The 15,456-nt window shown below is 32.0% G+C and overlaps 2 protein-coding genes across 2 annotated transcripts in view; one reads left to right on the forward strand and one right to left on the reverse strand.

Annotated features, from left to right (window-relative positions):
• The window catches only part of LOC127745714 (cytokinin riboside 5'-monophosphate phosphoribohydrolase LOG1-like), a 7,813-nt gene extending 3,370 nt beyond the window's left edge, over positions 1-4,443 (reverse strand). Inside the window, exons 1-3 of the mRNA XM_052259164.1 lie at positions 4,369-4,443; positions 4,126-4,237; positions 2,359-2,390 (exon numbers count right to left, since the gene is read on the reverse strand). Of these exons, the coding sequence (XP_052115124.1) occupies positions 2,359-2,390; positions 4,126-4,237; positions 4,369-4,443 (219 nt within the window). The remainder of the gene's footprint in view (positions 1-2,358; positions 2,391-4,125; positions 4,238-4,368) is intronic.
• On the forward strand, positions 4,135-12,670 carry LOC107476458 (anaphase-promoting complex subunit 10). The gene is given in 13 exon segments (XM_052258962.1): positions 4,135-4,601; positions 8,243-8,329; positions 8,437-8,954; positions 9,057-9,107; positions 9,361-9,507; positions 9,753-9,878; positions 9,971-10,052; positions 10,164-10,262; positions 10,844-10,998; positions 11,000-11,023; positions 11,122-11,182; positions 11,271-11,378; positions 12,423-12,670. Coding segments are annotated over 7 exon segments (633 nt in total). The 5' UTR covers positions 4,135-4,601; positions 8,243-8,329; positions 8,437-8,954; positions 9,057-9,107; positions 9,361-9,507; positions 9,753-9,878; positions 9,971-9,974; the 3' UTR covers positions 12,531-12,670.
• The last annotated feature ends 2,786 nt before the right edge of the window (positions 12,671-15,456 follow it).

Consider the following 15,456-nt stretch of genomic DNA (forward strand, 5'->3'; position numbering starts at 1 on the left):
ATTGACCGAAAGCCAAGTAAATGATTCTTTTTTAATTAATAATAATATTAATTTTTTTATTTTTTTAAATATCTCATTATAATAAAAAAATTTAAAAATCTTAATGAATTTTAAACTTAAAGTATCATAAAATTTAATTTTAATTACATTTAAAAAAATATTTTTTTTAATTAAAATTCTCAACAAATATAATAAATCATGAATAATGCATTATTCAATTTTCAAAAACTGAAGTTGTTATAATATTCAATAACATCTAAAATGGATTAAAATAACAAAAAATTGTTATCAATAAGTTCGTTAAGTAAAAAATACAACCGAAATTATCAATAAAATAAACAATTTTATCCATGAATTATACTTTTTTTAAAACAATAAACTTACCAACCAAATACGTATAATCGAACTCAGGAGTATTGAGAGTGTCAAAACTCACAAAATTAAAACCACAAGTAATAACCAAATAACTTCAATTTATATTTAAAAAAATTCTAAATTCCAAACATATAAATCGAAAAAAACCAAAAGAAAAATAACGACTTAAGAAAAAATAATGTTTCTATCAAAACAAACATATACTTGACATTATTCTATTAGATAAAGGATTCTAAAACACGTGCATCCAAATTCTCAAGTTTCATTCTCAATCTTGATCTTCTTGCAGATTGAGGTATCTCCTTGCACCTTCGAATCTTCCGACTCCGAGGATAGTCGCTTGGCTGGTGTAATAGCATTTTTCAACACTTCGGATTCATCATTATCCGCAACTTCATTGGAGAATTCAAGTAACAAATTCTGTACAAAATACTACGTTAAATTAAAGACTTCATTCTCACCTTTAATTTTATCTCAATAATATTTTTTGAATAAAATAAAGATCTAACTTTGAGAAAATAAATAAATAAAAGATTCATTTTTTGAACAAATATCTTAGCACCTTCTACTTTTTCTCCTTCAATGATTGAGGATGTCTTTAAAATTGGAAGCAAACCATCGATGTAGTCAACATCCTAAAATTATAATTAGTTATTAATTATTATTTAAAAATTAGATACTACTAATGACCAAAAAAGAGACAAATAAACTGATTTTTAATAGAAAGTGAAAAATGTGGATTATCAGTCATCTTCTTAACTTTATAAGAGGGTGAAAAATATGTATTATCAGATATTTGAACTTCAACGATGAAGAGAAATGTCTTATCAATTAGGTTAAGAAAAAGTATAGGTGTATCTCATTCTGCAGGGTATTACATAATATATTAATAATAAATAATATAAAAATTACCATTAAAAATATCTTCACTAATATTTTTAGAAATAAATATTGGTTAGAACTTACCAATAAGAGTGGATTAAATATCTCTACACAGCTCTTTTTTAGAACTTGTTTTGTCTCATTGTCAAAGACTACAAAACATACAAAATAAAATAAAATAGAATTGATGAACAAAAATCAAAGAATGATTAGATGGGAATAAATAAAAATAAATTTAAAATATAAATAATATAAATTTAAAATAAAATAGAAAAATATTAGTAGAAAACTCACGTATTCGTCGAGTCAAACCATCTCAATTGAGTATGACAATGGAGGATTTCCGTAACTTGGTAGTGTCCATAACCGTATCACTCGTATACGTACACACAAATTGTTGATGGTAGGATTGATGTCTGTAATTTTGTGAATACCAGCAATTGGAATAAGTAGAGAAATTTTGAATATATGTAAAGAAAGGGATTTATGTACTTTAAATTGTGGTGCTTTACATCTCTCATAACTTGTATTTTTATAGTTGACTCATAACTAAATTTTTTTAAATTTAATTGACTTTAATTTAAATTTAAATTAAAAGTCAATCAAATTTGAAATTTAAAAAATAACAACCTAAGTAAAATAACTCAAACAAATAAAATAATTTAAAATTTAAAAAATAATAACCTAAGTAAAACAACTCAAACTTAAAATTTGAAAATAACAACGTAAGCAAATAAAAAATTAATGATTAAATCCCTAAATAAACAAATAAATAATATAAATTTAAAATAAAATAGAAAAATATTAGTAAAAAACTCACGTCTTCATCGAGCCAAACCATCTCAATAGAGTTTGGCAATGGAGAATTTTCGTAACTTGGTAGTGTCCATAACCGTAATACTCGTATACGTACACACAAATTGTCAATTGTAGGATTGATGCCAGCAATTTTGTGAACGTATGAGCGCTACAAACTCCCCATTTGTATTACTATAAAGATAAAGATAAAGATATATATGATATATCTAATATTTTATTATTATTTTTGTGCCATCCCGTGCAACGCACGGGTCGATGCACTAGTATTACTATATAACTAACCTCCATCTTTTTGACAAAGTCTTTTGGGGTGGATGTTACAATACTCCTGTAATGTTTGGAGTTTTAAAACTCCTTTACATTATTAGTTTTATAATATGCATTGGCACAGTATTTTAAAGGGTAATTAATGGAGCTTTTATTGTACCTTGATAACATCATTAAACAATTATTGCTAAAAAATTATATTTTTTTAAAAAAAAGTTAATTTTAAAAATAACACTAACTTAAACTTATGCTTTTAAATAAAAATATAAAATAATAATAAAATATTAATTTCTCATATTTATTTATTAAGTAACGTTTTTTTTTATTTTAGTGTTTTATTAGTGTTAATTTTTTTATTTTTATCTTTTAAGATTTATTTTGTTTTAGAATTTCATAAATTTATTACAGTACAATCTAAATCGTACTGGTATATTTTTATTTTTAATTAATCTTATTTCATTTACATAATTTTAAATTTTAAATTATAAAATTTTTAAATTAAAATTTAAATAAATATAATTTAATTAATAACTTAATTTTAATTTAATAAAAATAAACATATTCCTATTATTATATTTATATGATTAATTATATTTATTCGATTTAAAAAAAATAACTATTTAAAATTATTAATTATAAATTAAAAAATTAATATACTCGTATTGTTTTTAATATGACTATGTTTACAATACTCTCTAATAGTTTGGTGAATCGACATTCTATAAAGTTGTTAATTATTTAATGAATCAATACTCCATATATTTTTATTTTTAAATATTTTTAAATTAGTTTTTCGCAGTTAAAATTTTTATTATTTTCTTTATATTTATTTTACCTCTTCTGCTTTAAATTAAAAAACTCTTTATATTTATTTTACCTTATAGTATAAGTGGTGATGCTGTTGTACTCTTCTGTTGTTCTCCTATTTTAATTGGTCTGGTCTTCTATTTTTATTCCTATTTTAGTGTTTTAAATTAAAATTTAAAATTTTACTTTCTAACTCGTTTAAGTAATCTAATCCTAAAGTCCTAAGAGCACATAATTTGGCACTTTTCGAAAAGTAATTTTGGAGAGTCACCATCAACCCAAATTCTTTGTTGTTTAGAATGCTAAAAGAAAAATACTTTCATTATGCAACCATTGTGTTGTTTCTTTTAGTTACTAAAGAAAAAAAAGATTCAAATTCAAATTTTTATTTTTTAATTTAATAAAACAACTTTAATTATTTAAAGAGTATTTTATCATTTAAAATTATATAAAAAGTGCATGTTAGTCTTTTAAAATCAAATTTAAATTTTAACATTATAAATTTATTAAATGATATCAATTCAAATTAGAATTAGATTTTTAAATAAAAGAAAAAAAATTTTTACTACGAAAAAATATGAATAAAAAAAAATGAATGATAATTGAAGTGAAATTAGAATTAGATAAAAGTTATATTTAAAATTAAATTAAATTCTTAATTCAAATTAAATAACTTTAATCTTAAAAAATATTTTAAAATTTTAAAATTCATATAAAAAAATATATTTGACTTTTTAATTTTTTAAATCTTTTATAATAATATTATAATAATTTAATATGAATAATATTAATCCAAAAATATAACGGACTTAAAATGGTCCAAATTAAAATAATAGTCTTAGTCTAAATAAGTTTTAAATAAAAATGATAAAAAATAGGTATAAATGTTAACTTTTGTTTAACTCTTTTAAAAAGAGTTTTAATACTCCAAAGCTCCAAGGAGCATTAAATCAGGCGCCGTCTTTTTGGTGAAGGGGGCAGATACGATTATGTGGCGAGTTTTGGGGCTAATGAAGCCTTCTTCCACAGCTTTGTCAATGAAAGACAATAACGAATTGTAGTATCCATCTACATTCAGTAACCCCACCTTGCAATAATAAAATAATATTACAAAAATTATTATATTTTTCCTCAATAAAACAAGTAATATATAAATAAGAATATCCCTTAAACAAGTACAATAATTTTTTAATTTAAAAGTTTCAATTTAGTTCTTGCTGGTTTGTCGTGGATTCCAAGCTGAGCCCATGTTATGACCTCAAGAAGCTCCTCAAGAGTTCCATAGCCACACATAAAAACAAATATAAAGAGTAGAAAAACGTAGATAGGATACGAGCCCAAAAATCCATTGTTAACCTAGCTTTACTCTCATCAAAATGGCATCGGAGGAAGACAAGGCGCTGCCTCTCGTGAATACTGATGACGACCCGGACTCCCACATGATTAATAAGGTAAGCTTCTACGATGAATAATTTTTTTTTTTTGGTTTCAATTTGATTATGGTGCTGTTATTTGTGTGTGAATTGAAGATGGCAACGGTGGAGTCTGAGCTTTCTGAGAAAGAGAAAGAGGAGATGCGGCTACTTTATGAGAGAGCAGAAAGAAGGGGGCCCGCCATCAGCTGCTTTCCCCGTCGTCGAAAACCAGCGCAGAAACAACGACGACTCTTTGAACCAATTAAGGTAAGCTTATACGATGAATAGTTTTTCTTTCAATTTGATTACGGTGCTGTTAATTGATTAGCCCTAACATGTAACCTAATCTTGATGAGATTTCTAAGAAAGGGAAAGATGAAATTCTCTACCCTCCTGGTCGAGAAGCAGAACTTGCATTAAATGTGCAGAAACTACGATCAGAACTGATTCACCTCGGCTTATTTGATGAGGAAGCCCCAAGAAGAACTGAGAGGGACCCGTTTGCCGCCCCAAGGCCATTCCAACAACACTTCAAAGGAGAAGCCTCCTAAATAAGGACCAACAGCAATAGTGTGAATTCATTCCTGAAATAGCTTTCCATTTGTTTCATACCATAGAGTCCTAGATCAATTACATGCAAACTATTTTCTCTAGCTAGTTTATTATTTTTAGTTCTGGATTATCATCATATAACAATACATGCTTATTATATTTCTGCTGTGTGGATTCAAATATACTCACAATATTATATACCATATAATAAAGTGCATTATTTCCGTAAGATAACTATATCAAAAAGAGAAACGAAAAACAGAATTGTTCACCCCCCAAAAGAACAGGCTTAATTTGATTTTCGGCCAAAAAGAGCTTGCTGTTAGAGAATGATTTTGTGTTTTGCGACTTACCTTCCCGCCCGGAATTATAGCATTTTGAATGATGATGAAAAATGGACTACCTTATCCTGTATAGTTTATATCTAAGTTTTTCTTCTCCGGGCTTTAAGCCCCGTATTAGTACCCCAAAAAAAAAATACAAATTTGAATGTTAATACCAACAAAATATTTATAGATTTGGATGTTGTATGATGAGAAAGTTACAAAAGCTTAGAAGTTAGAAACAATGTTCTATTCTGAAACGGAGAAGGTTGGTTGTGAAGGCGAGGTGAAGGAGGGTGGTGAGGTATGTTGTTCTAAGGAAGATGGTGTTGTTGGTGGGGCAACACCGGTTTCAATTACAGGTGATGGTGGTAGTTTGAAGTGTTCTGTTGTTTCTATGGAGAAGCCATTTAGGAGGTTTACTAGGTCTCTACTAAAGAGAAAGTTGGAAGATGATGTTAGTGGCGCAAAGGTTGGGAATGATAAGGTAAATAACAATGCCAAAGCTGTTGAAGTTGGTGATGATGTCAAGCAGGAAATGGAAGATGGTGCATTGGTTGCTGTGTCCAAGGCTAGTACTAAGAGGTGCCCAACAAGTCTGAAGGAGCTTCTAGCCACAGGGATTCTTGAGGGTGTGGCAGTGAATTATGCTCACAGTGTGAAGGTGTTGGCTGATTTTCCTTCTTATCGCATAGGCTCTCTTTTGAGATATGAGTATTGCTGTTGAAAATGTGAGTGTCTGAATTTGAGAAATTTGCAGGCAAGCAAGGCTGGATAAGCAGGGCTTCGGGGAGTGATTAATGGTGATGGGATTGTGTGCAATTGTGAAGATTGCCATGGTGTTGAGGTAAGTAAAATGAAGATACACTTTATGTTACTGTATGGTCTAAAATATTGTGTGTCAGTTCCTTTGTTTTTTGTGGAACTAGGTTGTGACGCCCACCTTGTTTAAGCTTAATGCTAGTCGTTTAAACAAGTGCCGAATGGGAGTACTCTTCGTGATGTCATGAATGCGTGTTTGGATGTACCATTAGAAACCTTGGAAGAAGTTGTCCAAAAAGTCATTGGAGGAGGCTTCACCTTAAAGAAATCTACCTTTTGTTTTAACTGCAGAGGTTTGAGATTCACTTGTTTGATTTCCTGTACTTTGTTGACGTGCTTGCAAGCTTATTCTAGTCAGGCTAACAAAAGTAACACTATTTTATCATTGTACATTTGAAGATGCCAATGTTGTGTCGAGACTATTCTGCAATTCATGCATGGAGTTGAAGGAATGCCCTCCTAACCTCCCCACTCAAACAACCGACACCAGCAATTGCAATGTTTCACTTGCAGTTCAATCCAGGTACTAGTTGTTTGCTTGATGATCATAATTAGTATATCATGGAATACTATAACACTTCAAGAAAGAAAAGCATGACATTTGTTGGATAGCAAGGCATTTTTTTTAAGTCATCGTCATATGTAATATAGGTAAGGCCATCGTCAGAATTTACCGAGCATTTCTTTTCTGTATACTAGCCGGATGACAAGTTTGGTTTCAGGCATTCATACATTGGTGATTTATTTGAGTATCATTTGTATAAATGTATTTGCATGTCACTCCTACAGACGTATTACAAAACTGATTGGAATTTCTTTGCCTCAATGTAGTCATATGATTATATAACATGAACTTTTTTACCATTGCAGATCCCCGGAACCCATTGTGGTTCAAAGTCAATAAACAATGGAATGAAGCACAGCACATCTCGTGATAAGAGTGATGGAAAAGTAACTAAGAAGTAAGCATTTGTGTTCTGTTGGAAAGTGCAATTTTTGTGTATGAATTAAATATTATTTTTATTTGTTTCGACATGTATTTTTCTCTCTTATACGTGAATTTTGAAAGGGATCTACGGTTGCATAAGTTGATCTTTGAAGCAGATGTGTTGCCAGATGGAACAGAAGTAGCATACTATGTTCACGGAAAGGTTGCATTGCATTGATAGTGACTCGTCTTTATTTTCCTATTTTTATAAATTATTGTTCTTCTGAATGTGCTTTTCTTGTGTTGGCAGCGACTATTGGATGGTTACAAGCGGTGTTTTGGAATAGTTTGTAGCTGCTGTGACAAAGAGTTACTTCTTCTTATGTAGTGTAATTGTCCTATATATTTGGTTTCAACTAGACATTTGACACTTCCTTTTGAAATACAAAACAAAAATGAATGAGCAGATTAGCCCCTCCCAGTTTGAAGCTCCTGCCGGTTGGGCATCACGTAGGAAACCATGAGTTCTGTTGTTCAAACTCTATTATTGGATTAAGTTATTATCTCCATGCATTTGGCTTTACATTACAAGGCTTGTCGGTATTCATTGCCTCTTCTCATTTGAAAACTTCTCTCTCGCCCCTCTTCTTTTTTTCGCCATTTGTTCTCCTTCAACTTTCTAGCCTCAAATCTCGATGTGTTTGGACCCTCAAATTTTATAGTATGGTGTATTGAGAAAATTGACTAGTGTTTGCTTCCCTGTTCTAACATTTTGATGTATGTATTGCAGTTACCTCCACATGTACACATCTAATGGAGTCTCACTCCATGAGCTGTCCATCAATTATTTAAAAGAACGGAAGTTTTCCTCCAGTGATAATGATGACCTCTGCAGTATATGTTCTGATGGAGGGGATCTTTTGTGTTGCGATGGATGCCCGAGAGCATTTCACATTGGTGAAGTCCCAGTAACTTATTCTTTTCCATATTGTATATAAATTGATTCTTTTGTAATATACTTGTATAAGTAATCTTACTTTACTGTGACGAAGATGGCAACGGTGGAGTCTGAGATTTCTGAGAAAGTCCGACTAAGAACTAGGGGGCCCTCCATCTTCTTACTCCGTCGTCCAAGACCAGTACGTTTAATTTTGTTATTACCAATAGTCTTATACTGCACTTTTTGTTACTCATGCCTACTCTACTTTTGAATCTTAATCTATCTAAATATTTTCTCTCATTGCAGGGATTTGCAATGCCAAAGGAAGCACAAGGCATGGCAATGTTGTGGTTGCTATTACCTAGCTAGTTTATTATTTTTAGTTCTGGATTATCATCATATAACGATACATGGTTATTATATTGCTGCTGTGTGGATTCAAATATACTCACAATATTATGCAATAAAGAATTGAAGAGTATTTATAGTATGTGAATTGGTGAATGAATGAAAAATGACTTAATTGATTGAATGGATTTTACATTATGCACCCTAGCTTTTACGTTATACTAGTATCTTCAATTGAGCCTCCATTTTTGAATTCAGATTCAGTCTCTGTTTTCTCCACTGCTGTGCTTTTCTTTTATGTGTACATAAGTAGTAATATGTATCTATATTCTTGCTATTTCACTCTTAATTAATTATTTTTATGTTGCAAGTTCTGTCAAGGGGAGGGGAGGCTGTACAGATGACTACTGACCATGAACCTAATACTGAGCGGGGCAGCATTGAGAACAGAGGTGGCTATGTCTCAAACATGCCAGGTTCTATATATTGAGTCTTGTGATGTTAAAACTTAAAACACACCATTATACACCAAACATCTGCCTGAAAAACAATTGGTTCTAAACAATTTTGTTTTGCAGGTACTTTAAATTGGTCTTTGACAGAGGTCTTATAGGAGTCTATCATGATTGGTAAGTTCTATGCTCAGAATTTCATGTATTTTCACTTAAGGGGATATCGGAAAGAGCCTTTGGAGTTCAATATTTTGTCTTCTATAATGTGGCAAACCTCCAAACTGTTCGTAGTAAATGTCTTAATGATAATTATTATTATTCGTCTTTTTGAAAAATAACTCGAGCACATCTATATTCTAACTTGTTTTTTTCTTTAATTAGGACCCTTCTTTCTGGCAAAAAATTTCATTATCATTAACATGTATTGCAGTTTTCAATGGGTTAGTGTTTTGGATCTGAGACGTTTTGTTATTGTTCTCAAGTGCGAACCTTTCTCAACGTATCCTCGAACTTATGATCTGATCCATGTGGCCAGCATTGCATCACTTACAAAAGATCCAGCTTCTGGAAAAAGAAGGTACGATCGTCATAGCCTCTTGTTTCATCTGTTGTTTTCCAGTTGTGATGACTCATTCTAGGGAATAGTGTGATGTGATTTAAATTTTAATAGACTAATAACTGCCTCAACTAACTTGTGGCTATTGCTGTCTGATGCTCCTATCTTTGTACATATCTCTTTTCCTATCCAAAATCAAAGTGTTTTATATCATTAATTTGGATGGATTCAAAGTTTCTACAGCACAGGTATGCTTTTAATTTCAGGTGCTTGTGATAGGTGCTACAAATAGATTAGACATTCTTGATCCCGCTTTGTTGAGGAAGGGTCGTTTTGACAAGATCATTCGAGTTGGTTTGCCATCAAAGGATGGAAGATTTGCCATTTTGAAGGTGATTTCCTCCTCCGACAATTTATGCATAATGAACCTTGCTTCGAGAAGTATTTCATTGTCTTTATCCATCTTTTTTCGTGTGTAAACTAGGTGCATGCTAGGAATAAATTCTTTCGCTCAGAGGCATTTGGATTACATTGGGCGAGATGAGCTACTTGAGGCATTAAAGAGGGTTGGTGGTTTCTCTGCATCATTTTGGCAGGGCAATATATTTTTTCTTCTGATGTGTTTAATGTTTTCTGCTTCCGCTTCATATCTTATTGCGGATCTTGTGAATTTGCAGCGAAAAGGAACTTTTGAAACAGGCCAAGAGGATAGTGCTGAAATTCCTGAAAAATTGAAGCTTAGACTGGCATACAGAGAAGTGGCAGTTGCTGTTCTTGTATGTTATTATCCTGAACCACACCACTTTTTGCTCTTAAATTAATCTATTAATATTGCAAGTATTGGTATAGATAAGTTTGTGTAATATTCACTTGCATGAAACAGCAAGAATTTTTGTGTAATATTCACTCATTAAATCATGAAGGATAAAGAGAAAGAGTTAGTGTTCATATATAAAGAAGCTGAGTGTGGATAGAATATTTCTCTATAGGTTTGTGACAGGTTGCTCTCGTGGACCATTGCTGGGTTTCCGATATCTTGAACCTTTGTTTTGCATACAAAGGTGAATAATACTACAGAAATTATATTCTGAATTTCTGATATTAAGCTGCTTTTTTATATTCTTGTGCTGTTTTTTATATTATGTGAATTTATATTGTTGGATAGTGGATAGGTTCTCACTGATATCACTGCATCTCGCCCTTTTATTACTGTTCATTCTTCTACTTACACTAGATGTCAGGTTCTTACAATTCCTTATTCATTTTCAAACATGGGGGGTTCCCAGGATTTATGTTAAGTTCTCAAAGTTCCTTATTACAAGTTCCTCATTCCATATACCACAAACCAATTTTGCAGCTTTCATTCATTATGGCAGCAGAGTCATCGGAGGGTGAAGAATAAGCAAAGCTCACTGGAGGGAATCAACTCTTGGTTGTGGATGATGACCTCAGAGAGATGAGCAAGAAGGCTGCCTGGAGTGTTAGCTCCTGCAAGCCTGGCAATGGAGTTTCATGACAACCTGGAAACCTATTAGCAGTGAGGCACTCTCTCTCTTTGTCACAGTGTAACATTGGCATACCACATATTTAGTATTCGTAAATCATGAAGGTGTTGTTTGCTATGTTTGGTTTCAGATCTGATGGTGCTCAAACCCATTTGGTTAACATTCAGTTTCAAAAGAAAGTTAGATTACAAGTATGTACATTCAATCTAGAAACAAAGAAACTAAAAGCTGCTTCTAAAAGATTCTAATTTTGCTGAATTTGTTTTGGCTTGTTCTTAGTTAATTATTCTCTATGTGGATTTCAAGCTCGATGGGAGTAAGCTAGATGGGAGTTACACGCCAAGCAAGATTTCCATTCGTGCTGGTGATGGCTTTCACAACCTGAAGGTAGTTTTCCCAATTTGGATTTTATTCAGAGTGCCGTTTATTCAGCTTTTTATTTCTTTTACTACTATCAACAAATAAAAGATAGAGGGTTGGGGGCTGATACTTCCTCAGAATTTTAAGTGTTGGCAATAAAACTTTTCTAAGATACACATAATGTTTTCCAAAAGTTATGAACATATTTGGTGACGTAGTGCCATTAATATATTTTTTCCCCCTATGAACTTAAGCATTAGATTCTTTTAGGCAATTAACTTTCAGGAAGACACAAATAAAAAAAAATCCGGAATTTTTGTAGGCCTTACGATAATTTTATTGTGGTTGTTGTCATATTGATGATCACTGTTGTTAATCTGGTAATGATGTTTTGAACAATCTTAGAAGATAAAAATTGTGGAACTTGTGAAGCCTACTGGTTGGGTTTTATCTCTCATTGCTGGAACTGATCCTCGGTAAGCATTGATACCAAGGATATAGTATGGGTCTGAATTTTTTTATTGTTTCTATGTGATATGCAACTTCCAACCGTGCACAAGGTTGCAAACTATATAAAGCACTTAAGGAAAAATAGGATATTGATACGGAAATAAGCATAATTTGAAAGATGCAATATACCAATATGATTATATATGTTAAGATTGTTCTCTGAGGTATGTATATTATTTGAAGATGAGCAAAGCAACACATGAAAAACAAGAGTGCAAGTTGCTACAAATTAGAGAGATAAAAAGTTGTGTTAAATAAACATAAATCACTAAGCTTCTCAGAACCATTTGCAAGCAAAAAGAAACCCATGTTTTGCAAATGTCTGAGTGTCTAGGAAAGAAAAAAAAAATGTATCCTTGATGTATTCAATTACAAATATAATAAATTTAAAAATAAATTCAACAGAAATGGGAGTAGGATGTTTCCATAGGTATTGTGTTGTTGTCTGACATGGAGACGTCCTAAATACAGGATCGTTCATGTAAATTATTTATTTATATCATCTTTAAATAAATGTGTTCTGAAATCATTTTTATAACATGATTTCTTGCTTCTCCACAGGGTGTGAGATCTCTGCTGTCTTTGAAGTCATGTGTCAAATTTATAAGGAGCATTATGGCAAACCTGAGTTACATGGAAGCCAATAGGCATAGCCATATAATTATTTAGGGATGTTACACATTCATGTAACCAAGTTGGTCCAATACAAAAAAAATCCAAAAAAAATCCAATACTATTAAATGAAACGTGAAATACACGTGTCTAACACATACGAAATCGTTCTTGTCCAACGCTTCTTCTCTTCTCCATCATGCTTCTTCTTTTCTTCTTCTTCTTCTCATACTCGTTTACGCACGGAGTGTCTTCTTCTTCGTATTCTTCTTCCTCCTCCTTCTCTTCTTTTTTTTTTCGCGTTCCTTCTTCTTCACGTGTTTTCTCTTTATCGTAATTCTTTTTTTGTTGTTGTTATTGTATTCTTGTGTCTTTTCTTCATTCTCTCTCTGGTGAAGAAGCAGTAGAAGGTGAGGAAGAAGAATTTTGAATAGTGCAGAATGAACCGAACACAGAATGAACCGAACATAGTACTCATTGTGAACCGAATACAGTAATCATGGTGAATCGAACATAGTACTCATGGTGAAACAATTGTATAGTACTAAGTGAACGAAACATAATCTATTATATAAAATCAAATTCAAATAGATTCATGGTGAACCGGACACAGTACTCATGGTGAAGCAATTGTATAGTACTAATGGTGAACCGAACATAGTACTCATGGTGAAGCAATTGTATAGTATTGAGTGAGCGAAACATAATTCATTATATAAAATCAAATTCAAATAATTCTGCTTACAATTTACATATTAATTTAATTCAGTACACCTCCGTCCATTTAATTCAATTCTATTTAAAATTGAATAATCCAAATTTTGTCAGTTTGATTCGTTTTAGAAGAGTAATCCAAATCGCTCTCTATTCAACTGATTTGAAGTTGAGACATTTATTGTTTCGATTCAGAAGTGCATATTGAAGAAGAAAACGAAGAAGAATAGGAAGAAGATAAATGCAACGTGACAAGATCGAAATAAGAAAACGAGAAGATGAACGCGTCCAGAGGAGAAGATGAACGCATCCAGAGGAGAACGACGAAGGCAATGCAGATCAATAAGGAAGAACGCGAGTAGAGAAGAAGAAGAAGGTTTACGTTGCAGTAGAAGGTTTATGTTAAGCAAAGTTTTAGGTTGCAGCATGTTATATGTAGCGCGTGTATGACAAACGAGTGAGGGGTGGGGGACGCGCGTGTGGAGGAAATTACTTGGTTAACAACCATGTAAAAAATACATGGATGCAGAGCTTTTCCGATAATTATTACACTAAAAAGAATATGTACTAAAAAGAATATGTACATAGTAATAGGCTGTATATAAATAGGGGGTTCATTTTATCTTTGGTAAACAATCATTCCATTTATTTTTTCTTGGACAATAAATAAAGTTTTGGTATTTTTTTTCCTTTTTGAAACACACTAGTAGACACATTCTATGTAAGCCGACTATTGATTTATACAATGGATTTGGTTTCAAAATACGATAAATTTATTTATTTTTTGAAATATTATGAATATTTAAATATAAATTAGATAAAAATTTATATTTATTAAATTTATATTTATTTTGTATGAAAACAAGTTTCTTTTGCAATGAAAAAATCTAAAAAAAAATATTTTTTTTTACTGGTGAATTTACAGACAGATTTTCTGTATGTATTCAGAATTTAGAATGGTTTTACAAAGTTCTAATTGCCGACGGAAAATCTGTCTATAATTATCGACGAAAAATTTGTCTGTAATTATTGGGCTCCCCAGTTGCTAAGGGTGGCAACGGGTAGGGTAGGGTAGGGTTTGAAGCCAACCCTAACCCTACCCGAGGGTTGAGATTTTTATATAAACTCAACCCTACCCTATCCGCGGGTTGAGAATATCCCAACCCTAACCCTACCCGCTCTTAATCCGCGGGTACGTGAACTTACCCGCGGGTTATAAAAAATATGCAAAATTATTATATAACTTCATGATAATTAAAATAGAACTGACTTTTATATAAAAAAAATATTAAATGATCAATTAATGATATTTTTTAGTGGCTAAGGATCTTTTACATTTAATGAGAGGTCTTTGGTTCAACATCCACTTGAAACATATTTTTATATAAATATATAACATATACATATATAGGGTGCGGGTTGGTCGGGTAGGGTTGAGGCTCAACCCGCACCCTACCCGACCCGCACGAGAATCCAACCCGCACCCTATCCTACCCGCTGCGGATCGGGTTGACAACCCTACCCGATCGGGTGGGATCGGGTTGGGTACCCGCGGGTAGGATACATGTTGCCACCCCTACCAGTTGCCCTCCGTTATTTTTTCCATCTCAAAAATTGGAGCTATGTGCACGGGAGATACTTTGGTTATTGTACTTGGCAGCAAGAATGCCATTTGAACATAGAGGATGAAAATCCTCTTGAACATCAGCCGATCTTGTTCGTTTTCAACACCGATACTTATCATGTCATCAATCAGCTTCTTTAGAGTGTTGTCCTGGAACCTTCTAAAAATCAGTTTGATCTCTTCAGAAAGATACTTATAACTCACTTTATCAAGAAATAGATCTCCTACAAAAAAAAAAAAAATTTATTACTTGAAATGCACCCAAATATGATTTATATGCACCAAAATATTTCTCATATGCATTCAAATATCACTCATATGCACCTAAATTTATTACTTGATTATATGAGATCATAATAAGATATTACGAAAAATATATTACAGAAAATGGAACTATAGAGATTTTCTGTAATCAGTTACCTGATGCATTGAGATCAAGGGCATCCACTATTGTTTTGGGTTTAATTTTAAAGGAACCATAGCTTGTTTTCAGTGTGTTTTTGTCCAATTTAAAAGAGTTAGCCGACTCCTTTAATAGTTTGTGAGGCACATTCATTGGCGGAATGTGCATGAGTCCACTAAAACCTAATTCACGAACGATCGCTTTTTTTTGGCTCGCTCATCTTTTCAAATTTTTCACTCAGT

Source organism: Arachis duranensis, chromosome 3 (genome assembly GCF_000817695.3).
Source record: "Arachis duranensis cultivar V14167 chromosome 3, aradu.V14167.gnm2.J7QH, whole genome shotgun sequence".
Classification (NCBI taxonomy): Eukaryota; Viridiplantae; Streptophyta; class Magnoliopsida; order Fabales; family Fabaceae; genus Arachis; species Arachis duranensis.